Raw genomic sequence first — 23,330 nt, 5'->3', positions numbered from 1 at the left:
GTCATGTGAATTTATGGCAAGAAGAGAATAGTCTGCAAGCCAAGAAGAGGGCTCTCACCAGGAACTGAATCTGTTAGCACCTTGATCTTGACCTTCCCAGCCTCCAGAACTGTGAGAAATGGATGTCTCCTGGTGTCTGGGGTGTTTTATTACGGCAGCTACAGTGAAGAAAACCCCCTTTCACTCAACACACACTTGCTCAGTGCCTGCTGTGTGTCAGGTACTGTGCTGGGCACTGGGGATATAGAAGTGAGGAGACAGAGCACATGATCAACAGCGGAAAGTCATTGCAGGTAGTGACCAGTGCTTGGAAGGGCAGCACAATAGGAGGTCAAGTGACAGTGAGAACACTAGAGGGGCTGGGTTGCCTTATCCCGGGGCTCAGGAAAGGTCTCCTCAGGACTCTTGACCTATGTAAAGAGAGGCAGCCACGCCATGATCCAGGCTAGAAAAATCCAGGGAAGAAACAATGGCTAACAGCAAGGCCCAGAAGCTGGAGCGCACCTGGGAGGTCTGAGGCCTAGGAGAGTGCATCAACACATGAAGCAGAGTGAACAAATTGAGAATGGAGGTGGGATGGGATCCTGACCGCAGAGAATATGGTCAGCTTGTGTGAACAAGCTGGAATTTAATCCTAGTGCCACTGGAAGGCCCAGGAAAGTTCTCTGCAGGGGAGGGACATAATACACTTTATAATTTTAAAAGCTCTCTCAGGCTACCGTATGGGGTCGAGGCTGGGGCAGATGCCAGGATGATGGCACACCTGGGATCGCAGTAGCAGAGGTGACAGGAAGTGGGCTAGCCTGACACGTATGTTAGAATTTATAGGACTTTGCCAACAGTCTCGTGTGAGAAAAGATAGCGGACTTCTCCATGAGGGACCAAAGTAAGTGGGTAGATGCTGGAAGACAAGGGAAGAGAAGGCAGAGGAGTGGGCAGGCCGAGGTGCCCTCTGGACCTGTGTGGTTCGAGGAGTTCGACAGCAGTCAGCAGCGACCAGCTGGAACTGAAAGCCCAGGGCTGGGAGAGATCACATGGTGTGAGGGAAGTGCTAAGTGTAATTAGAGATGAGGCTGGTGGGTGCCCAACATTCAAAAAGGGACCAGTTCGTGAGAGAGTTCAGTGTTCAGGAGAGGCTGGTAGCACAGGTCAGAGAAGGAAGCTGTGAAAAGGCCAAGGACAGACACTGCAAAGACCACTGGGAGAGCCAATGAAAGGAAAAACACTGGATTTGGTAAGATAGAGACAAAATGTGGCTTTAAAAAAAAAAAAAAAAAAAGTAGCCTCCGCAGGCGCAGGACAGAGGACCAAGTGAGGCAGCTGATCAGGAAAGAGGCAGAACAGAGGGGACGGGCAGTAGCCCAAAGGGGGTCTAGACTAAGGGAGAGCTGGCTTATTTAGTGGGTGGGTGACAAAGCCTGCTATAGGCCAACAGGAACAAATTCATGACCTCATGACTGAGGAGGTTAGAGGTGGTTGTAGGAAGGTGCTAGAAACCATAGGACCCAGAAAAAAAAGCAGGAGTCAGAGGAGCACGGACACGTGCACTGTCTCTGCAAGGGACACAATCACAGGTATAGAGGGCAGACAGGCTGGAGGACTCAGTGGGGACAGACAAGCAGTTCCCTTCTGACTGCCCTACTTTCACAGGGAAGCCTGAGGCCAAGGCAGTAGCTGAGAAGAGAAAGCAGGGAGGGAAACCGCTGTGGCAGGACCACAATTAGAGGGGAGGAACTGGAGTGAAATGGCCCTGAGCAGGCCAGGCCCCCTCAGCTGCAGGGCTGGGGCGGCAGTGGGCAGTGAAGACAAAGTTGGGTTCACGCCGAGCAGGAGGGTCCGCAGTCACTACCAGAGGACCAGGACATGCCCATCATTTCACGTATCTCAGCAATACAGACCAAGTTGAAAGGCATGAGGAAAAATGATTTTTCTGATTCAGCGGCCAGTAACAGGACCCATCACTTAAACAAGAATTTATTTTCAGGACTGTGCTTTTACTATAGATTAAAATTTAATACAATTTAATTCACATATAAAGACAACTCTGGAGACTATGTGGATACGACACGGCCTGGGGTTCAGTGAGTAACTGAGGTCACGACACACTCAGGCCTGGGCAGATACCAACTTGCTCATGCCAGAGAAGTAGGATTTCTCTCTTTCACTCATCACTTCAAAATGCAGTGGCCTCCTGCAGAAGTTGCACTCGGCTGAGGAATGTGGCTTGAGTTCCAGACCCACTCTCTTCCACGTGGCCAGCAGATTCTCTGTGAGGAAAAAGTTTTTAAAAATTGAAGGGAGTGGGGCGCCTGGGTGGCTCAGTTGATTGAGCGTCTGACTTCGGCTCAGGTCATGATCTCACGGTCTGTGGGTTCGAGCCCCGCGTCGGGCTCTGTGCTGACAGCTCAGAGCCTGGAGCCTGCTTCCGATCCTGTGTCTCCCTCTCTCTCTGCCCCTCCCCCGCTCTCACTTTGTCTCACTCTGTCTCTCAAAAATAAATAAATGTAAAAATAAAAAAAATAAAAAATTGAAGGGAGTATGCATGCAAGAGAAATGCAAACATCAGCCTACACAGAAAGTCAAACACTGGGGCGCCTGGGTGGCTCAGTCAGTTAAGCATCTGACTTCAGCTCAGGCCATGATCTCACGGCTCGTGAGTTTGAGCCCCACATCGGGCTCTGTGCTGACAACTCGGAGCCTGAAGCCTGCTTCAGATTCTGTGTCCCCCTCTCTCTCTGACCCTCCCCTGCTCACACTCTGTCTCTCTCTCTCTCAAAAATAAACAAACATTAAAAAAAAAAAAAAAAGTCAAACACAAACGTTGCCAGCGGCATTATTTTCATAACAGTCAAAAAGCAGAAACAACCTAAATGTCCATCAACTGATGGATAAACACAATGTGGTACGTCCATACAAAAGATTATTCGGTATAAAAAGAAAGTGAGGATTCAGGCTACAACACAGGTGAACCCTGAAAACACGGTGCTGTAAAGAAGTCAGGCATAAAGAACCTATGTAGGGTATGATGCCAGTTATGTGAAATGTAAAGCATGGGGCAAATCCACAGAGGCGGAAAGGGGTGAGCAGCTGACAGAGGCTGGGGAAAGGGGACGGCATGGCTGCTCATGGGTATGGGGTTTCTCTCCAGGGTGATGAAAAGGTCCTGGAATCAGATAGTGGTGACGGTTGCACAACATCATGATGGACCTAAGACCCCCAGAACTGTATACTTTAAAAGGGTGAAATTTGTGGTATGTAAATTATATCTCAATAATGCGGTTTTAAGGCAAGCAGGACCACCTGAGGAGGCTCAGGAGGCAGAAGCAACCTGTGGCTGAAAGCAGCTCCTGGATCTCTGCCTTCAGGTTGGACATGGGGGTGCTGAGTTGGGTTGTACAGAACCACAAGCAGTATAAAACACTGAACAATTACACTCATCAGAAGGTGTTAGGTGGCGGGGGGGGGGGTGCTTCAGGGACTGCACCTCAGGGGAATCGAAGCCCCAGGCCGAGCTCCAGAGGGCCAGGGCAGACTAAGGCCTTCAGAGGCCTCTCTCTACTCCCCAGCCGTCACCGTGCATCTTTGAGTCACCCTGACAAGGGGGCAATGGAAACGGTGGGTGGATGAGCAGGCTCCTTCAGAGCTTCTAAAAGCAGGCGTATACCCCTTAAAGTGAACCAAACAAACGTCTTTTACAGTTTTATACCATCTGAGAGCATTCTTAATTACCTGGAGAAAGAAACAGTTCTGAATGCCTTTGAAGGACTTCGATTATACACAGCGCAAAGACAGCTTTATGCAACTCTCCAGTGAGGAGGTCCCGGCACTCTCCAGGTACTCACCAAGGAAGTAGTTCATCATCTGCGGTGTGTGGTGAGGAGTGGGGGCGATCCGCAGGAGCTCCTCCCCCCGGGGCACCGTGGGGTAATTGATTGCTTGGACATAGATGTTATGTCTGCTCATTAGTTCATCACACACTTCAGTGTTTTTCGCGGCATCTGCAACCTAAGTTTGACAACAGAAGGTAAGGTCACAACAGCGTGGACTGCCTCTTAGCAGCAATTCTAATGCACACGGCACTCAGGAGGCTCAGGCTCGAGCAGGAGTGTAAGCCTGCAACTTAAAGGGCCCAGCTGTGCTTAGTATGGTCCGGGGGATGGAAACCACATAAGAAGCCAATTTCACACTGATCTCCCTCCCAAGCTTCAACTTCAGTTGATGCCAGCTAATTCTCCTATCCAGGGATGTGCATACCGTGGGAATGAAGCAGCTTTGACTGTACTAGCTGTATTAATTCTACTAATTCAACTGTGACACCAACAGGCTACTATTTACAGTGGAAAGGGCAAGACCTATTTCAAAATTAACTGAATAAAAAGCCATACTCCAAAGCGAGCCAAGTTTAGGCTCCCGGAACTTTTCAGACAGAAGCTTTGTGTTTACCCTTTTAAGGCCAGTGTTGCGGAGAAGGAACCTCTGCTCTAGCCTGCTGGGTTCAAAGCCTTCATTTTCACTGTGAAGTCAGCCAAAGGCAGCAACGAGCAGAGGGCCACTGACTACAGCCCCCTGCCCCAGCAGCCCCCCTGCCTCCCTCAACTTCAAGAAGGCATGAAACAGAACATCTCACACGTCATGTGCAGAGGCACAGCCCCCAGCAAGTCCAGTCACAGACAGGTCATTACCCGGACAGGGATGATGTGACTGGGGCAGTGGACAACCGGGAGGCCCGCGTCCATGAGCATCTGCCTCATGAGCTTGACGTTGCGTTGGTGCTGGCGGCGAAGCACCCGCCCCTCAGCACTCTTCAGGATCCGCACAGACTCCAGGGCTCCAGCCAGCAGCATGGGCGGCAGGGAGGTGGTGAAGATGAAGCCAGCCGCATAGGACCGTACCGTGTCGATCAGAGAACTCGTGCTGGCGATGTACCCTCCAACACAGCCAAAGGCTTTGCCTAGGAGGAGACAGCCACATTTACTATAGCAACTGCCCCTAAATGTACCAGCAAGACGCTGCACAGCCTTAGAGCATCTTTGTCTCCTCAATGTGCCCTAAGACTATAAAGTAAAGGGATGTCCACCGATTTCTGAAAGGGAGAAAGTTGAGGAGGTTATGAAAGGGTCCTCCCCTAATTCACATGGCCACGCTGGTATCTGACTAGGATCAAAGGACAGGTCTCCACAGCAGGCCTAGCACTGAGCGACCCATCCCATGCGTCTGAAGAGCATGCCGCTGTGTCTCTTCCCACCCGGACTGGCTGTTCCCCCAGTGGGCAGGGCGCCACCTCCCACGTTGTACATGGTACGTGGTGCATGCTCTCTGGGACAGGATCGGAATCGTGCTGCTGGCAATGTCCTCTCGCCGTGAGCATTCCCCCGGAGGCTAGAATGTAACCCAGCTAAGACATCAACTGTTTTGGTGTGACCGGAATGGTCTCCTACCTAAGTAAACACTGAACTCTGACAAGCAGCATCGCCCAGAGAAAAATGAAAACTCAGAACCTGTTAGGGTTGATTTAGGGCCCACCTCACTTTTTGATTCTCCTCAAATCCCTTTGTATAATCTGTAGCTCAAGTTTCAGGATTAAGAGCTCGAGAAGAGTCCTTCTAGATGTTAACATTGTGTTCTGTAATTAACATTCCTGCTTGAACCCCACACAGGGCTGGGTTGGTGTAAGCTCTTACAGTGGAAAATTTCTCTCTCCAGTCTGTTCCAGCTCACAATGACTACACCTTCACAAAGCCTGCATCACAAGAGCTCTCTGAAAGAAAATGGTTGCTGTAATTAGGACATATGAACAAGTGCTCTTCTCCTGGCAGGGGCTCTACCCTGAGACCCCTGACCTCTCCTGGTTTGCCCAAGGTTCTCAGCCCCTAGACAGTGCTGGTGGACACTCTTTTAGGCCCGCCCTTCCTTAATGCAGGCTGTAAACTGGCATTTCAGCAGAGTGCTACACGGGTCTCCAACTGCCTTTTTTTTTTTTTTTAATGTTTATTTATTTTTGAGAGAGAGACACACAGAGCTCGAGAGGGAAGGGCCGGAGAGAGAGGGAGACAGATAATTTGAAGCAAGCTCCAGGCTCTAAGCTGTCAGCACAGAGCCTGATGTGGGGCTCAAACCCACAAACCGTGAGATCATGACCTGAGCCAAAGTCGGACGCTTAACCGACTGAGCCACCCAGGAGCCCCTGCCTTACTAACTTTTGAAATCTTCAGAGTTTTATAGTTCACATTTTCATCTTAGACTCCTCATAGGCAAAGAGAAGGCCTATGGTAATTGCTTGCACATGTTTACTTATCTTCTCCACAAAAACTGAGGTAGGGCTTGTTAGCTCCCTTATACAGGTGTCCCTACTTTTCAAAAGTTGTTATGCCACTTTGCTTTTATGAAAGACCTACATTAGTACTTGGTTTTCACTCACCGGAAGAAATCTGAGAGGGCTTTCACTTTTATGAGAAAAAGTGGAAGGTGAAAATAGCCTCCAGTGTTTGGCACCGCATACCCCAAGCCACGAAAGTGGCCCTGCCCAGCCCTATCCCCAGGAAGCACAGGCGGCACCCCAGCGTCAGGCCATCAGAGCTTTGAACTGCGTCTGTGAGCACCTGTGTCTTTGCTTTATGCCATCTTGTCTTACGAAACGTTTCAAAGGGACACTCCACTTTCAGGTAGTGGGGAAACCTGTATCGGTGAGGAAACTGAGGTGCTGCTCCAGGTTACACAGCCAGGGAGCTATGCAGATGGGATTTATGCCCAGCAGGCAACATGGCTACAGCGGCCAGCCCCATGAGATAATGCTTCTCACCTAGGAGGAGCAGATACAGAGTAGCCAGAGTGAACTGCAATGGTCTCCATGTAGTGGGCACAGAGCTCAGTGCTTCACACACCTGAACCCGTAGGTCCCAACAAATGCTCTAAAACATGGCTAGGATTCTTCAATATAATGGAACAATCTGAAGTACAGAGAGTAAAGGCTGTTGCCACGTAGCTAGAACCGCAACTATGTTTGGAATGAGCTCGGATGGCAACAAATGGTATTTGTCATATTAGGCTGTGAGATTTAATTCTGGGAATCATGCCTCCACGATTCAAGGGATTCTGCTAAGCTGTGCCACCACTGAGAATATACAAACTCAACCAGAAAGTGGCCCAGGCTTTAAATGCTATCACACTGTCTCTTCACCTGACCCCAGGTAGTCCTGAGGCCTTGATAGGAAGATACAACTTTATTTTTAAAAATTTTTTTAAAAGTTTATTTCTTTTGAGAGAGAAAGAGGGGCAGAGAGAGGAGAGAGAGAATGCCTAGCAGGCTGTGCACTGTCAGTGCGGAGCCCGATGCGGGGCTCGAACTCACAAACCACAAGATCATGACCTGAGCGATGCTTAACTGACTGAGCACCCAGGAGCCCCAGGAAAATATAACTTTAGTGCGGATTACAGAATGTGCAGAGTATACATACCAAGCGTTCCAGAAATGATGTCCATTTTGGGCATAACTCCGTCACGATCACCAATCCCTCCACCTCGAGCCCCATACAGTCCCACGGCATGGACCTCATCCACAAAGGTGATTGCTCCAAACTCATGCGCCACATCACATAGCTCTTCCAGTGGGCACACTGCCCCTGAGGAAAGAACACAGACTGCCTTGAAGAGCTTGCTGCTTCACAAATTTCTGCTTGGTAAGAGTCAGTCAGAACAAAACAGCTTATGTTCTAAAGATATCATTTTTAATACTGGGAAAGACAATGAATTTCCCCCAGTTTCTAGTTTATCTAAGGTTCTCAGAGCCTAGTAAAGGCCAGAATAAAAAAACCTACGTTCCCTCAAACCTATACAATGTCCACCAAATACGAATTCCTAGCAGAATGAAAAGAAACTGCAAAAACAAAATAAGCATTACACTTTATTTAAAGAGTCCAGGCCCAGCTTGTTTTTCATTTAAGGTTTCAGACTGGCCTCTACTTAGACTTACCATCCATTGAGTGGACGGTTTCAAAGGCGACAATCTTGGGGACCGAGGGGTCAGATCTTTGTAACAGTTCTCTGAGGTGGCTGACGTCATTGTGGCGGAAGATGTACTTTGGCACTCGGCTGTTCCGAATCCCTTGGATCATGGAGGCATGGTTTCCAGAATCAGAGTAAATCTCACAGCCTAACAGGATACAAAAAACCTCACTATTTATCAAGCCATCTGCACCAAAGACAAATTATTTCCTAGACAGTCAGGGACAACAGACTTTGCCCTGAAAGTGCTGCTTTGCCCAGTAGGAAAGACACTGCTTGCCAGTTTCTTCCTGGGAAAACCATGAACTAGTGCTTCTCTTTTGAGAAGGCCCATAGGTGTATAATAGAATAACCACTGGGCAGACAACCAATCTGCTCTTAAATCTGGCCACCTCATTCCAAACTTTATCAAAAGATAACTACCAATGATTAACAGAATTCTCCAAAGGATTTTCCTAGCATACAACACACATTTGAAGCAATTAGCTTAAGGACAGCCCTTCAAATCTGCTTCTTCATTAGTATCATTTGCTGCTGGAACTTTTCATGTGCAATGAGCACTTGATGCTCAATTCAAGGAAAAATGCTCCCAGATACTATCACTGCTCTTAACTGTTTTTGGTAAGCCCTCTTTGTTGTCAATATCCCTGCTATTACTAGGAAACTCAAAAAACTCTAAGGCACCCATGACAGGCTTCCTTACCCGGCATCATCCTAGCCAGAGTGAACAGGGTCGAGTCGTTGGCCACAAAGCAGGAGGAAAACAAGAGTGCTGCATCTTTCCCATGTAAATCAGCCAGCTCCTGCTCCAGGTCCACATGGAATTTACTAGTTCCTGAAATATTTCTAGTACCACCTGCTCCAGCACCATGTTGTTTCAAAGTGTCCCTTTTATTTAAAGAAGAAAAAAAAAAATTGGGGAGGGAGCAGAAAATAAATCTCATGGTTCTGAACACTATGTGAATCATTCCTCTCCCTAGGAGCTAGGATACTGAACCTTACATTGATCTAGCACTCTCTCATGGTGAAACCAGGAGTCAGAAGTTTCAACTGACTTCATCTTCAGACTAGGTGGCATTTGGTGTCAACACCAGGGTGATGATACCCTGAGGATAACTCCAGGGATCAAGAACAAGTGTTCGTTTATCAGTCAACTAAGTACTTAGTATTAGCTGAGTTAATTTACTAAGGCTTCTTTATTCTGACAAATACCCTTCTCTCCAAACACATCAGTCGCTACAGGGACATCCTGGATGGCGGTTACCTGAACCTAAACCCTCCGAAAACCAGTCACATAATGTTAGGATTTATCTATCAACACACCTCAGACTGGACTCTCTTTAGCAAGCCTCCTTGGAGACTCTGACAAGCAACTCTCTCAAGTGTCCTCAGCCAGGCGAACCTCCTAAAGAACATGAATGACAGGATCTACCATCTTTTTAAATGTCTTTTTGAAGCAGCTTTTCCTCCAGTGCTGCTAGATTTATAGCTCTCCATCCGAAGTTTCAGCAGGGATGCCTCTGTGCAAGGCTGCCTGGTGTTAAAGGCACACTCACTTAAGGAGTGGTAGTGGGTGAATAGACAGGAGCAGTCAATGAGCCAATAAACTTGAACCCTCATACACAAAGGGGCTCTACCAACTACTTGTGCGCTCGAGTTCTTTCAAAAGTAATCCGCAGAGGGGCGCCTGGGTGGGTCAATCAGTTAAGCGCCTCTTAGTTTGGGTTCAGGTCATGATCTCACGGTTCGTGGCTTCAAGCCCCACATCGGGGCTGTCAGTGTAGTGTGAAGCCTGCTTGGGATTCTGTGTCTCTCTTCTCTCTTCCCCCACTTGCCCTCTCTCTCTCAAAAATAAATAAACATTAAAAAAATTTTTTTAATTAAAAAAAGTAATCTGTAGATATTTTCAAAGGCTGAGAATAGTATTTTGCTATGGTACACTTTCAGCTGCTAAATACTCCCCCCATAAAAGATCCAATCCCTCTAAATCATCAATGTCTTGCCAAATAATTGGCAATTTCAGCGGTATCTGAAAGCTGAGGGCTACTTACATGACTGCCCCACACACTCGTGGATGGCGACTCATTCCTAGGTAGTCATTGCTACACCAGACCGACACCTGCTTTTTGGTGATGAGGGAGTCCGAATAGTCATCCGCCATGGGAAAGATGTGTGCCCTCCGGTTCACAGTTTTAAAAACTCGATAGGTATGGTCATTTTTTTTCTCATCAATTTTCTTCTCAAAGAAACGATCATATTGAAAAGTGGAAACAGCTAAAAACCAAAGATGGGACAGTCTGATGGTTAGGAAGCACATCTGGGCTTTGGCAAAAGACCTGGGTTCCAACCCCAGCTTGGTCATCTAATGGCAGGGAGATTCTGGACAAATTAATGAAGTACTCATGTGGGCAAGTTACATGCCATCCTCATCTTGAGATCGTGAAGCTTTCAAATGAGACTGTGTATGTCAACTGTTTAATACAGGGCTAGGGCACAGAAAGGTAGGTATTAAGGGACAGAAGGCAGGTTACCAACAGGATTTGTATTTACTATGGCCAAGAACACCTACTTGTATCAAGCAAAACACATAGCTTTTAATCCACAACTCACCATGCAATCTTGTATTTAATCTAATGTATGTTTACGTTAAAAACCCTCTCCTGAATCAGGCAAATAATGATGAGACGTACATTTTGGCAAGTTATCTTGAAGAAGATGGGATACTCTTTCTGGTCTTTGCTTTCGCATGATATCCTGGAAGTTCTTCAGCAACCCACTTGGCTCCCCACTGTCGGTCTTCACACTAATCACACTGGGGTTCACTGAGGTTTGGGCAACCTCTGTAACAAAAGTAACAAGTGAAGGGAACCAACATTCTATTTTGAGTTCACAATATTGAATTGTCAAAATATTGTCAAAAGTGAATTACTGTCTAGTTCACCAAGAAAAACTGATCATAACCAAAGTGAGTAGTAACTGAGTGTATGAAGTTTTCTCCCTCCCTTTTATTTTAATGGTCAACGCCTGGTGTTGTTTTCTTTTGTTTTCAGAGCTACCAGACAGCTTTAATAAACATTAAAGTCCAAAGCTTTCTAGCTGGTTGGCATGCCTTCCCCACCTTCCCACTCCACCCAATGCTAATCTCAATTTTCTTCATGGAAAACAATTCCAGCCATATGCATCATTTCTGCTGGTGAGGTTTTCTGGGGACCTTGGGTGCTCTGTGTACATAGCCACAACTGGAATTAAGGTTGCCTCTTAATCACCCTCAGTAAGACACACAGCTTGGGAGTCCTAAGACCATCAATTATTGCAGTATTATTTTTTACCTTTTATCCCACCAGATAGCAGGAAAGAAAGAAAGGGCAGTTTTGTAACAGCTTACACCATCAGGGTATTTTCACAAATGAAGCAATTACTATCAAAGGTGGTCATATCCTACACACACACCAGGAAGAAAGTCCCACATTTTGTCATGTGGTCCTCGGACTCCTATCTTGATGACCTTCTTCCTTGGCCCTAAAAGAGGAAGTTTTTATACAAATACTACCCTAATAAGAGCTCATACATAAATCTGGAGGATCAAAAGAACCAAAAGGACCTCTGTACTCCTCCTAATGGTTCCAGTCATCTGTTTACCTTTCCTCACGGCATGCATTTCCTGCACATCCTCCTGAAGCTCTAGACTGGCTTTGCAGAAGACGCTGCTGCCCTTCTGGCTCATCTGGGCTGCCAGGAAAGGGCATTTGCTCGCAGTGCCCTGGCTTGTGGCAAGGGAGGGATGTCCAGACGGAATCTGTGTGCCATCTGGAGTCTGCTGGGATCCATCAGGAACCTGCTGACCCTCGGCTTTGGCAGTTTTGTCCTCTGGGGGGTGAAATGGAAAAACTGAAGCATCAGATCTGGTTGCACAACACGCAAGAAAGCCCCTTGTTTCTTTCTCTTATTGCCTCACAGAGAAGTTTTAGACTTACTCTACCCCCACATTTTAGGCACAAGTTGACTTTTATTAGATTCTGCTAATTGAACCATTTTCTCATCTGCCTCACTGGAATCAATGTGCCTGTGAGGAGTTAATTGGCATGATCCAGCTACCTTTCAAACCCACAGTATTTTTCCCTTATAAATCCACCAAAAGTAGTCTTTTCTAGTTTCAGACAGCCAACAGTTCTTGAGATGGATTTCAGTGAAATCTACCCTAACGACACACAACATATTTCAGGAGGGGACACACTCTTGAAGGTAAGGAGAAATGTTCATAGAATTTTTTCTCTGCTTATATATATTTTTAAAATTTTTTAATGTTTATTTTTGAGGAGAGAGCACGAACAAGCAGGAGAGGTGCAGAGAGAGGGAGACAGAGAATCTGAAGCAGGCTCCAGGCTCCATGCTGTCAGTCCAGAGCCTGACGTGGGGCCTGAACTCACAAACCCGAGATCATGACCTGAGCTGAAGTCGGACATTCAACTGACTGAGCCACCCAGGCGCCCCTCTCTGCTTATATTTTCAAAACACTTTCTTGACAAAAAGGCTTGCTGTTGCTTAACATACAAACTACTGATTTTCTTAACAAAAGAAATTAGGCTAAAAGTGAACTCTTTACATTTTTGTCTAACAGAATTCAAAGTATTAGTATATGCCAAGAAAAAACCACACGGATATCACATACACAGCATCTACTAGCTCATCTAAATGCATCAAACTAGTTCACTGACTTAACACAGTTGGCTGATAATTGTACTTCTACTCACAATGACTCTCCTTTCCCCTGAAGCAAATTCATTCACCTTCCTTCTAGTAAAGTCTTATTCTGCATCGTCCTGGAATACTGTGAGTCAGAGGCTAACTTCTACAACTTGGTAAGATGTCTCAATGCAGTTTTCATTAAAATTTTCTATAAAATCAAAAAATTGCTTTGAAGTTCATGTCATTCATTATAAAAGTAATACACATTCACTGTGGGAAATCTAGAAAAAAAGCATTCTATCATTCAAAACATAACCATTGCAGGCATCTTAGTAAATTATGTTTTTTTAAAAACATATTTTTTTACATATGTGCAAGTTTAAAAAAGTTTTACTTATTCTGCATGTGCTTCCTTATTTTGCCCTTTTCATTATAAAGATCAAAATAGCCTGTGAATATCATTTGCAATGGCTGCAATGTCTATCAAGTGAACAAGCCACGTTTTACTCAACTTCCTCTATACTAGGGACAGAATAGTAAAAGAGGATCTTGACCATTCAGGAAAAACACATAACTAACTCTTAAAAGAGTAAAGAGGAAAAGAAATCCTACACAGGATTATATCCTTTTTGCTTACAAAAAAAAAACAAAACACTCCTTTCTTACAAGAAACACATCCAGAGAACACACCTAACAGAGTTTACAAGGTAAATTATTCTCTAGGATTAAGTGAAACCTGAAAAGCCACATCCTCTCCTGGTAGAGCCAGAGAAAAACTACATCCAACTCTGATCTCTTTATTAAAAACAAAATTTAGGGGCATCTGGGTGGCTCAGTCAGTTAAGCGTTCGACTTCGGCTCAGGTCATGATCTCACGGTTCGTGAATTCGAGCCTCATGTCAGGCTCTGTGCTGACAGCTCAGAGCCTGGAGTCTGCTTCCTGTCTGCCTCTCTTAAAAATAAATAAACATTAAAAAAATTTAAAGATTCATACATAAAATAAAGATACATGTATTAAAAAAATCACTACTTTAATGAATTCTATGATTCCATTTATGTGAGGCTTCTAGAGCAGTCAAATTCAGAAACAGAAAGTAGAATGGTATTTGCGGGGGGCGGGGGGGAGTTAGTGTTGAATGAGCACAGAGTTTCAGTTTGGGATGCTGAAGAGCTCTGGGAATTGGATGGTGGTCGGGCTCTGCACTGACAGTATGGAGCCTGCTTGGGATTCTCTCTGTCTCTCTCTCTCTGCCCTTCCCCTGCTCTCGCTGTTTCTGTCTCTCTCAAAATAAATAAGCTTAAAAAAAATTTAAAAACATATGAATGTACTTAACACCGCTGAATTGTACGTACAGTTGGTAAGAAATGGTAAGTTTTATGTTAGGTGCATTTTACCACAATAAAAAAAATAATTTAGAAAAGAAAAAAGTCACAACTTTAAAAGCCAAAAGCTTCCACTCAATTTTGCTGCAAACCTAAAACTGCTCTAAAAAATAAAGCCTATTTAAAAAAAAAAAAAAAGCCAAAGAGCCAAATATTTAATGAAGGAAAGGTTGAACTAGAACATCCTAACTTTATATTTATGTGAATGAGGTACTGATGAACACTAAAACTCCAACAGACATCGAATACAACCCATAAACCTGTAAGGTGCACACTGGCCACCGTCTCACCTTTCCAGATGGGTAAACTAAAAGTGCACACTTGCAGGGTTAGGATGCCAACTGTGAGATAGTCCATGCAAAGAATCAAGCCTGACACAGAGTAACTCCCTCTGTTACTGTGCCCCCATCACCGCTGTGGACTAGAAGTGCTTCTAGTCTAGTGATGAATGCTAACACTGCCACCTCCTACTTTATTGCCAATGACACTTACTCTCATTAGCCGGAGGGGTTTCTTTGACCTGCTGGCAGTGTACTGTTGAAGTGGACAGGGCCCGAGGGGCTGGCTTGGCCCCAACTTCCATCATCTTAGGGCAGTTTTGGGCATAGAACAACAGAGATTTGCCTGCCTTCTGCAGAAAGGCCTGAGGCACTCGGGATAAGAATGGGCAGCGGCGAACAACAGTCTCCATGTCCGAGAGGGTGCACTGATCCTATAGAAAGACAATGAGTGACATCAACACTTAATAATCAGGCAAATACTACTGCAAGGTCACTGGGTTCAAGTGTTGCCCACAGTTTATAGCAAGGGTACCCTGGGATATAACAAGTCTCACTCAATAATGTCTAAGGACAGCATTCATGTGGGACTCAACTAATTAGTGGTGACCATACTCTACCCAGGTCACCAACTTCTCCTTTCATTCCCCAGCTCTACACAAAAGCACCTGTAAAGCAACTTTACCAAGTGAAGTAAATACTGATGATTAACCACCAAGGGGCTGAGACAACAAGGGACAAGTCAGGAACAGGTTTGGGAGGTCAGAGGCTCCTTGAAGAAGATGCACAGTGCAGATAAAACACGTTGGCACACACCCAGGTGGAGAAGTGAGGCTAGGGAAGAAGTCACTGCCATTCATCCAGGCAGAGGAACTCGTAGGGATCCTAAACTTCTCCTGGTCCTCACATCCCCAGACCCTAGGAAGGCACCCAGCTGGGCTCTGGGTCCCAGAGGCAAGGATTTCCCTGAGGTCATCCCCCACAGCTCTAACACGACTAAACTGAGAAAGGAGGGGACATAAAGAAGGGCAGGAAAACGAGGGGAAGTACGGTTGGGGCTAACTGGGGAGAGGCAGGAACTATAAAATCGAGGGTGTTGGGTCTGGAGTTAGATCGTAGTCCTGGGCGGGGAGAGGTCAGAGGTTATCCGGGGGTTGAGGACTCGAGAATAACGGAAAGAGTATGAGAAAGGAATTCTAAAGAAGCGGCCAGTTAAATAGGAAATGTAAGGAGGGAGCTGAATAGGGTATACTGAGGCAGCCCAATGGGCTAAGAATCTGGGAGATGAACGCTGACCCCAAGCAGGCAGGTGATGGGTGCAGTGGGGGATGGGGTCCCAACGTCCGGGAGAGCGGGGCGCGGGCTGGCAAGACACGCGGGGACTTCCTTGCCCGGCGCCGTACCCAAAGCGCGGGCCCTCACCTGCGCGGGGGACTGCAGAGGCGGCGGCGGCTGTGGCGGAGTCGGCAGGCACCCAGGCCAAGCAGAACCAAACCGTTGCCCTTGTCTGTGGGAACCCTCAGGCCGCGAGCGGCGTCGCCCTAATATACCGCCAGAGTGAGCGCCGCGCATGCGCCATGGGCGTGGACTTCCTCCGCGCAGGCGTACCGCGTCGAGCTCTTAGCGTAGGAAGGGCGGGGCCCCTACGTGGGCTTGGCCAGTCGGTTTGGACCTGGGCTTTCCCGGGTCGCCTGCCAAGAAAAGGAGGGGCACGGTAGTGGATCCTACACCCTCTTCTTGTTTCTCTACTAACTGCCCTATGCTTCAGAACCCTGTAAAAGGGCAGAGTCGGAGGGGAAGTGCCCCTGAGGACAACTGGGACGTTATAGGGTTGTAGAAACTGGTGCCTTGGATATAGAAGAAGGAGGGTAAGGAAGGCGTTCCGGACCACGGTCTAAAGCAGGATCCGCCCTGTCTGTGACGAAGGGCTTCCCAGAAGAGGTGGGGGTGTATTTGCCCAAGGATGGAGTGGTTCTGGGGGTGATGTGGGGAGAGGGTGAGGCTGGAGGGGGCCCCTCGGAGTCCGAGATGAAGGGACTTAATCTGAGGCAGAGAAAGGGCAAGAGGGGCTGGGCTGGATAGAACCCGTGTACTATACAGCTCTGAGCACTATCTGGAGATAGTGTGGAGGCGCAAAGCCTGACGTAGTTAGGGTTTGACACATATTATTATGACTTTTTTTTTTCCATCGCCGGCGGTCCGAAGTGTCTTGCTGGTCGCCTTCGGTGCTGGCCGCACCAACTGGGCGGCTCAGAACTCCATCCCAAAGTTCAGAGTTGGGCCATGGCTCCTTTGGGTCTCCCCAGTCCACACCTGCAGGGTAGGGTTAGGCAAATCCCTCTCAGGAACACCAATCTGCTCCACACCCTTCCCAACTTAACTTGAGCTGGGTTGGCCTGGGCCTGTGCCAGGCTCACAGCTGCCCTCCTCCAGTCTTTTTTTTTTTTTTTTTTTTTTATTTTATTTTTGGGACAGAGAGAGACAGAGCATGAACGGGGGAGGGTCAGAGAGAGAGGGAGACACAGAATCGGAAACAGGCTCCAGGCTCTGAGCCATCAGCCCAGAGCCTGACGCGGGGCTCGAACTCACGGACCGCGAGATCGTGACCTGGCTGAAGTCGGACGCTTAACCGACTGCGCCACCCAGGCGCCCCAAGCCCTCCTCCAGTCTTGAAGGGGCCATCCAGGTTGCTTCTTCCTTAGCTGGGCATTAATAATAAGAGGGACAAAGTCCAGAGTGATGGTGACTAAGATGTGTCCAGGTACTTCTTAATTCCCTCTCTCTTGAGTCTCCAGCCAGCTGAGAGGCAGGCAAGGGGAGTCTGCACATGCAGAGGAGGGAGCTGGGTCCAGAATGGCACCGGGACCAGTCCAGGGGCCCATGAAGAGGGCTCTGGCCTAGGAGTCCTGGGCCGAGCTCTGCCCCATCCTGCTGAGAGGAGACATGAGGAAAGGTCAGCACTTGGACTCAGACCTAAATGCACCTAGAAGTGGAAATGGTGAAGATGGTGTTGAGTGTTTTGCTCTTCTCTGGGCCTCACTTTCCTTATCTGGGCAATGGGATCATAATCCCTGTTCTACCTGCCTCACAGGACTGTTTGAGTGATCAGAGGTGAAACAGAAGCAGAAAGAACTGGACATTGGAACTAAATATGGGTTCTAACCCTGGCACTGAATCTCACTTGGCCTTGGGCAGGCCACAACCTCTCTGAGGTTCATTTTCCTCATTGTAAATCTCTCCCAGCCCTGCCACTTGTGGTTAGCAGGAGGGTCAGGTGAAGTCATGGATTTCAGAGGCTTATTGTTTAAACCAGCAAGGCTCCAGCTCTCTGGGAGTTTCCTGTTTAATAGAGGGAAAGGTTGAGAAACAAAAGAGACTCACTTGGAAAGTGAAATAGAATGTTGTAAACAATTCCAGATGGAGGAGGAGGCTGTTACTCCCCAGACACGGAAGGAGGGGGGATCCCAACCACCAAGAAGCCTTCCGGAAGAGTGGTGCCAGCTGGAAGGGTGGGTCTACATGCGACTGGGAGACTGATAAGTGAAGCTTTCAGTGGGAAAGTCCCAGGCCTGTCCTGGAGGGTTAGTGTGAGTCAGCCTGAATAGCTGGGCTTCAGGGATGCAGCTAGAATGTGAGGAGGTAGGAGAGAAAGGCCGTAAAGGGGCCACAGAGATTTCCAGTGTCAGCTCAAGAACCACCACCAGGGCAATGGTCAAAATGCGTATTCGCAGGCAATGGCCCTTTGATTCCGACCCAGGAATCTATATTTTCACCAGGCCTCTCTCTTGGTGATGTGCGGGCAGCATATCTTAGGGCCACATATCTTAGGGCCATATCTTAGGGAACTGTTTCCTGAGTGGTTTCCAGTTTGGGATTTTGAAGGGCAAATACTAAAGCCATGAGTTCTAATCCTGGCTCTGCCACTTTCTGATCGTGAGGTCATCAGCAAAATACCCCACATCCTAAGCCTCTGTTTTTGCATCTGTAAAGTGAAAGTACCTCACCTGTCTCGCTGATGAGTCTGAGTGGGTCCCATTCAGCCTTCCTCTCCTCTCTTCTCTCTTCCCCATTCTTTTTCCTTTCTTCTCTCCATTCCTCCCTCCCTTTTCTCCCTCACTGCTGTCTTGCCTCCCTCCTCAGAGCTGCAGTACAAACTCGTCTTATCACCCTGGCTCTGAGCAGGGAAGACCAAGCTGCTGGAGTTCAGGCAAGGTCAGGCTCCATTCTGGGGACAATGCTGAGGCATGACCTCTCCTCCCCCACTTCTTCCCTCCACCCCAGTCTGCGTCATCATCGTCGTCTGGGACTGCTGCACACAGCACTCCTCCAGCGGTCAAGGCAGAAGGAAAATGTCAACCCCAGCCCCAGAATTCATCCTTTTCCACTCTGGGCCCCAGAAACTACTTGTAGTAGTGCCACTCTGTCAGAGTCAAGGAGCCAACAAGGGACCTTGGACAAGCTTACTGCTTTCCTCTGAGCCTCATTTTCAACATCTAGCAGCCAGGCAAGAAGTCCCTCCAGTTCCCCAGCCCCAGGAGATCCAGATGGACATGGGACAGTTTTGAAGATAAATAAAACCTCTAGCCTGTTCTTCTGATGCTTGGTGTGCCCTTGGCTGTGAGCCAGCCATGCTCCTTGGGATGTTAGTGTCTGTCTGTCTGTCTGTCTGGCAATGAGTGGGAGATCAGCCTTACAGAATGGTTAGAGACTCTGGAAACAGTTCAGCTCTGCCCTACAGAGTTGGAAATGTGAGCTCCAGGGTTAACAGTAATAGGGTCCAGTAATTAGCATAGGAGATGGACTCTAAGGGTTGGGCAGGGTGGGAGGGTCCCCAACACCTGCCTTGTGCTGGCCCTTCCTTTGGAGTCTTCTTAGGCTCTGGCCCACCCAGAAGACAGGCCTGGGCCTGGGTTTGTAAAGCCAGCTTTGGAGCAAGGGGTGGGTTCTGATTGGCTAGAGGAGAAAGGGGCTGGATTGGGGCAAAGCCAGCAAATGCTCCAGGAGGTGTGTTGGGGGGGGGGGTGGATTGCACGTAGGGAATAGTATCCCCTACCCCTGAAGAGCAAACACTGTTCTCCCAAAAAGCCTTGGAGGACCCCTGAGCCTAGCCCTCTAGGATAGAACCCACAAACTGTGTTCCAGATATGTTCTCTTTGACCCAGACAGTGCTTTTTAAAAATGTGGATTAGTTACCAACATTTAATAATCAAGATATTGTTACACTGAAATATTCCCAACTTTCCTTGAGGGATCATCATGCCTGGAGCTCCTGAGCTGGCCCAGGCATAATTTGTTCTCCCCAGTTCTCTACCAGCCCTCCCATCAGTGGGTCCCCGATCCTTAGGACATGTAATGTCCCAGCAATAACATATTTCTGGCTTTGTAGGCATCTGAGTATGTGTCTGCAGCCCTAACCCATTTTAGAGCCAGGGTGACTAAGATCCTGAGAGGGGAGAGGTCTCACTCAAGGCCACATAGCAAGTGAGGTTTGGTCCGCAAGGGGACCCAAGTGTCTTGCTTTCTAAGCCACACACTGGGCTTTTCTGCCCTCACAGCCTCTGGAGGACAGTCTGAGGCAAGGGGTTAGGGGAAAGATCAGGCTGGTTGTGAGGGCTTTCTGGAAGGGACTAAGAGATGAGTTCCCTAGTGCTTGTCCTCATTCAGGCCCCACCCACAGCCCCTGCATACAGATCTGACCAGGGCAGGGCCTGTGAGGTGATGGGTGGTGATAGGATGGAGTAGGCTAAGCCCCTGCCCCTCTGGCCTGTATAGTAATCACAGGTTGGAGGAGCCTTGTTCCCTGCCCTCCTGGGATGCTGGAGTGAGACGGCAGGAAAGTACCTGTTTTGAGACTGACCAGTGTGGTCAAGGGCGTGGGGACAGAGAATGGCAGGGAGGGAGACCCACATCAGAGTTGGATCCTGGTGTTGAGGAGATGCTGCCGTGGACAGGCCATCTAGGCTGAGGGGCCCCCAGTGAAGGCTGGAGGAGGCTGGTATGGAGGAGGGACATCAGGAGGCCAAGGAGGCTGCGGCTCAGAGGGAGAAGGGGGTGTGTGATGGAGATTGGAGGAGGCTTGAGTCCCAACTAACTGCTGCCAGAGTCCCACTGTTATCAACAATGTGATTATCAACCAAGGTAAGGCCCTTAAATCTCTCTGGCCCAGGAGCATTTGAAGGCCTGCCCAGCAACCCTTCTGCCAGACATTGAGGAGCTGAAGCAAAGGAGGAGGAATAGGGAAAGAGTGAGGGAGGCTCAGAGAAGTGGTACTGGACAAGGGTAACTAGGAGAAGGCCAGGGAGGGATTATAATACTACAGCGAATGGGTATGGCAACAAGAACAGCTCTCCTCAATGTTTTGGCCTTGCGCTGTGATTATGTGCACAATTTCAGGTCCCCTCGGAGCAACCCTACAGGTCAGTGGAATGAGGAGACCCATCCATAGGGCAGAAGCTCAGAATGGTTAAGTAGCTTGCCCAAATTCACACAACCAGCAAGTGGAGAGTGTGGCTTACCTGTTGGCCTTGTGCTTTCTGGTCTAGCATTCCACCCTGAGGAGGATGAGGAAGCTGGGAGGAATAAGACTGGGACTGTGTTGGGGGTCAAGGTCTGAGTGGAAGCTTCTCTCTACTTCCGGGAAATCGGCCTAGTTTGGGTAGGCAGATGGGAGTTCCCAGCCAAGGAGCCAACCAGCCTGACTCTTAGTGGGAGTCACTTACTTTGGGGGACCTCTGGGCAGCCAGTCATGGCCTCAGGAGGGAAGACTCCTTCCAGAACCCACACACTGGTAGACACTGTATTCCTTCTCTATCCCCTGCACCTGGGTCAACAGCTCTGGGCCCAGATGCTTAGCAGTAGGACTCACAGCCTGGCACAGACCCCCTTCTGCCTTCCTCTCTCTTTGGGGCTCCTGGAAGGAGAAAAGGGGGCCCTGACTCTACAGGTTTTCTGTCCTGTACTCCAGAACTCGCCTCCTTTCTGTCTCCTCCTCTCCCAGGCCTCCTGGACACTCCAGCCTTCTCCAGTGCTAACAGCAATCCCTAAGAACAGCCCATGCCTTCCTGAATTCTGCCTCTGCCATAGGCACAGGCCTGGCACTTGTGCGTGTCTCTGCACCTAATTCCCAAATGTGCCCTACAAAGTGGAGATACGCAACCCATTCTTAGAGAGTGGAGGCAGGATCCTGCTTGTGTTCAGCTCCCAGCTCCGTCTCTGTGTGCCCTCTGGCCTTTGGCAGACAGCACAGCCTCTCTGAGCTTCCATTCTGCATGCACGAAGAGGGAGTGGTACTTTCTGTGATGGTTGAACTATGTGTCCACTTGACTAGGCCATGGTGCCCATTGTTTGGTTAAACACCAGTCCAGATGCTGCTGTGAAGGTATTTTGTACATGTGATTAACATCAACAGATGACTTTAAGTAAGAGAAATTATCCTTGATAATGTAGGTGGCCCTCATACAATCAGCTGAAGGCCTTAAAGAGCAAAAACCAAGGTTTTGTGGAGAAGGTCTTTTGCTGCAGGCTGTAACATAGGAATCCTGAGTTTCCAGGTTGCTAGACTGCCCTACAAATTTCAGATTTGCCAGCCTCCAGTCATCTGAGCCAATTCCTTAAAATCAATTTCTCTCTTCATATATCTATATCTATCTTATTGGTTCTGTCTCTCTGGAGAACCCTGACTGATAAACCTGGTGATAAACACACACGGTTGACATGAGGGCTCGCTGAGCCACTGCCTCCGTGCTTGTGGCGGGAGGGATCAGCACCTGGAAACAGCATGCAGTTAGTATTAGCTGGTGGCTACGGATGAAGGAACTGAGCCTCGGCAAAGTAACTTGTCCAAAGTTTCAGAGCTCAAGGCAGTATTTGAGCCAGACCTGCCTTCCCAACGTGTCCTTGCCCTGTCACCCTCCTCCTTGCCAAGAACCTTGGGTCAAGGTGGCTCCCTCTCTCCAGGATCCCCTTTGGGTTGAATGAAAGCCCTCAAGCCCTGGTGGGGGAGGTGAGACCGGAGGCACTGTTGGGGCCCGGCTGGTACTGAGTTAACAGGTTCTTGTGCAAGACTAGCAGGCTTGTGACATGCCAACATTCACCAACCCTAGAACTGCTGTGGCCCTGCTGTGGCCTTTGGAATCGTTGGGGTGAAATCAGCACAGGAGTGATGACCAAATAACAACCCTTCTCTTTCGGGAAGGCTTCTTAGCCCCACCACCCACCCTGCAGACCTAGCAAGCTAATCCCTGTGCCTCATAGACTTGGGGTTAGCAGCACAGGGGTCTGCAGGGACCAGGTCAGGGAGGGCAGTGGGTGCCCTGGGATCCTCTATGTCTCTGCTCTGCTCATTGTCATCTATGGGACACAGCCTAGTGTGGCCAGGCCTTCTTCCCATTATTTCAAGAATAGCCTCACATCCAGATTTTGATGTGAGCACTTGGAATTCTTATATTTTTAAATATCAAAAACTTAGTCGAGTAGATAATATTTGAATATGGCTAAAATGCAAATAGTATGACACGGTAAAAGAAAATTTTTCCCTCATCCAAATCTGCCCATAGGCACAACCACTGCTTCCAAGTTTTTATGGGTCCTTCCAGAAAGATCCTACTCAGTCATTCAACATTTGCCTGTTGACTGCCTGCTATAAATGACCTGCATTCATAAAACACATTTTGCTCCTTGTTTTTTGTGTTTAACACTGTAGCTTGGAGAGAGCCCTGTAGTGAGCAGAGAGACTTCTTGTGGCCCGCCTCATCTCTAGTTGCTCCGTGGTTTCCGGTAGGTTGCTCATACAAATTCTTGAACGTGCTTCTTTGTATGGGGTGAGGACTTCTGTGGGATATTTAGAAATGAAATCGCTAGGTCAAAAGGCAAGCCAAAGGTTAAAATCTTTTTTTTTTTTTAATTTTTTAACATTTTATTCATTTTTGAGACAGAGAGAGAGACAGAGTGTGAGCCAGGGAGGGGCAGAGAAAGAGGGAGACA

At 48.1% G+C, this 23,330-nt stretch overlaps 2 protein-coding genes across 5 annotated transcripts in view; one reads left to right on the top strand and one right to left on the bottom strand.

Moving 5' to 3' along the window:
* Window positions 1-1,992: 1,992 nt before the first annotated feature.
* On the bottom strand, window positions 1,993-15,920 carry ALAS1 (5'-aminolevulinate synthase 1). Its single transcript, XM_049640606.1, has 11 exons — window positions 15,771-15,920; window positions 14,563-14,782; window positions 11,641-11,868; window positions 10,692-10,841; window positions 10,053-10,275; window positions 8,705-8,889; window positions 7,970-8,149; window positions 7,455-7,619; window positions 4,683-4,951; window positions 3,843-4,005; window positions 1,993-2,267 (listed from the first exon to the last, which is right to left on the bottom strand). The coding sequence occupies exons 1-11, from the start codon at window positions 15,918-15,920 to the stop codon at window positions 2,107-2,109; spliced, it is 2,094 nt and encodes a 697-aa protein (XP_049496563.1). The 3' UTR covers window positions 1,993-2,106.
* A 28-nt stretch (window positions 15,921-15,948) lies between these two features.
* The window catches only part of POC1A (POC1 centriolar protein A), a 101,498-nt gene continuing 94,116 nt past the window's right edge, over window positions 15,949-23,330 (top strand). Inside the window, exons 1-3 of one of the 4 annotated variants that reach the window (XM_049640609.1) lie at window positions 15,949-16,216; window positions 17,144-17,301; window positions 23,050-23,123. In XM_049640609.1, the coding sequence (XP_049496566.1) occupies window positions 17,292-17,301; window positions 23,050-23,123 (84 nt within the window). In that variant the 5' untranslated portion in view covers window positions 15,949-16,216; window positions 17,144-17,291. Of the gene's footprint in view, window positions 16,217-16,305; window positions 16,669-17,009; window positions 17,302-23,049; window positions 23,124-23,330 lie in introns of those variants that run through there. The other 3 variants (XM_049640608.1, XM_049640611.1, XM_049640610.1) reach the window with 3 other exon arrangements.

Source organism: Panthera uncia, chromosome A2 (assembly GCF_023721935.1).
Source record: "Panthera uncia isolate 11264 chromosome A2, Puncia_PCG_1.0, whole genome shotgun sequence".
NCBI lineage: Eukaryota > Metazoa > Chordata > Mammalia > Carnivora > Felidae > Panthera > Panthera uncia.
The sequence above is the reverse complement of the archived record's forward strand: the minus strand, read 5'-3'. Positions and strand labels throughout refer to the sequence as shown.

Coding starts and splice junctions, on each gene's coding strand:
- ALAS1 (XM_049640606.1), bottom strand. CDS start 15,920: ATGCGCGGCGCTCACTCTGGCGGTATATTAGGGCGACGCCGCTCGCGG. Junction 10,276..10,691: donor TCAAGATAACTTGCCAAAAT/GTACGTCTCATC, acceptor TTTGGTTTTTAG/CTGTTTCCACTTTTCAATAT. Junction 8,890..10,052: donor CGAGTGTGTGGGGCAGTCAT/GTAAGTAGCCCT, acceptor TTTAAATAAAAG/GGACACTTTGAAACAACATG.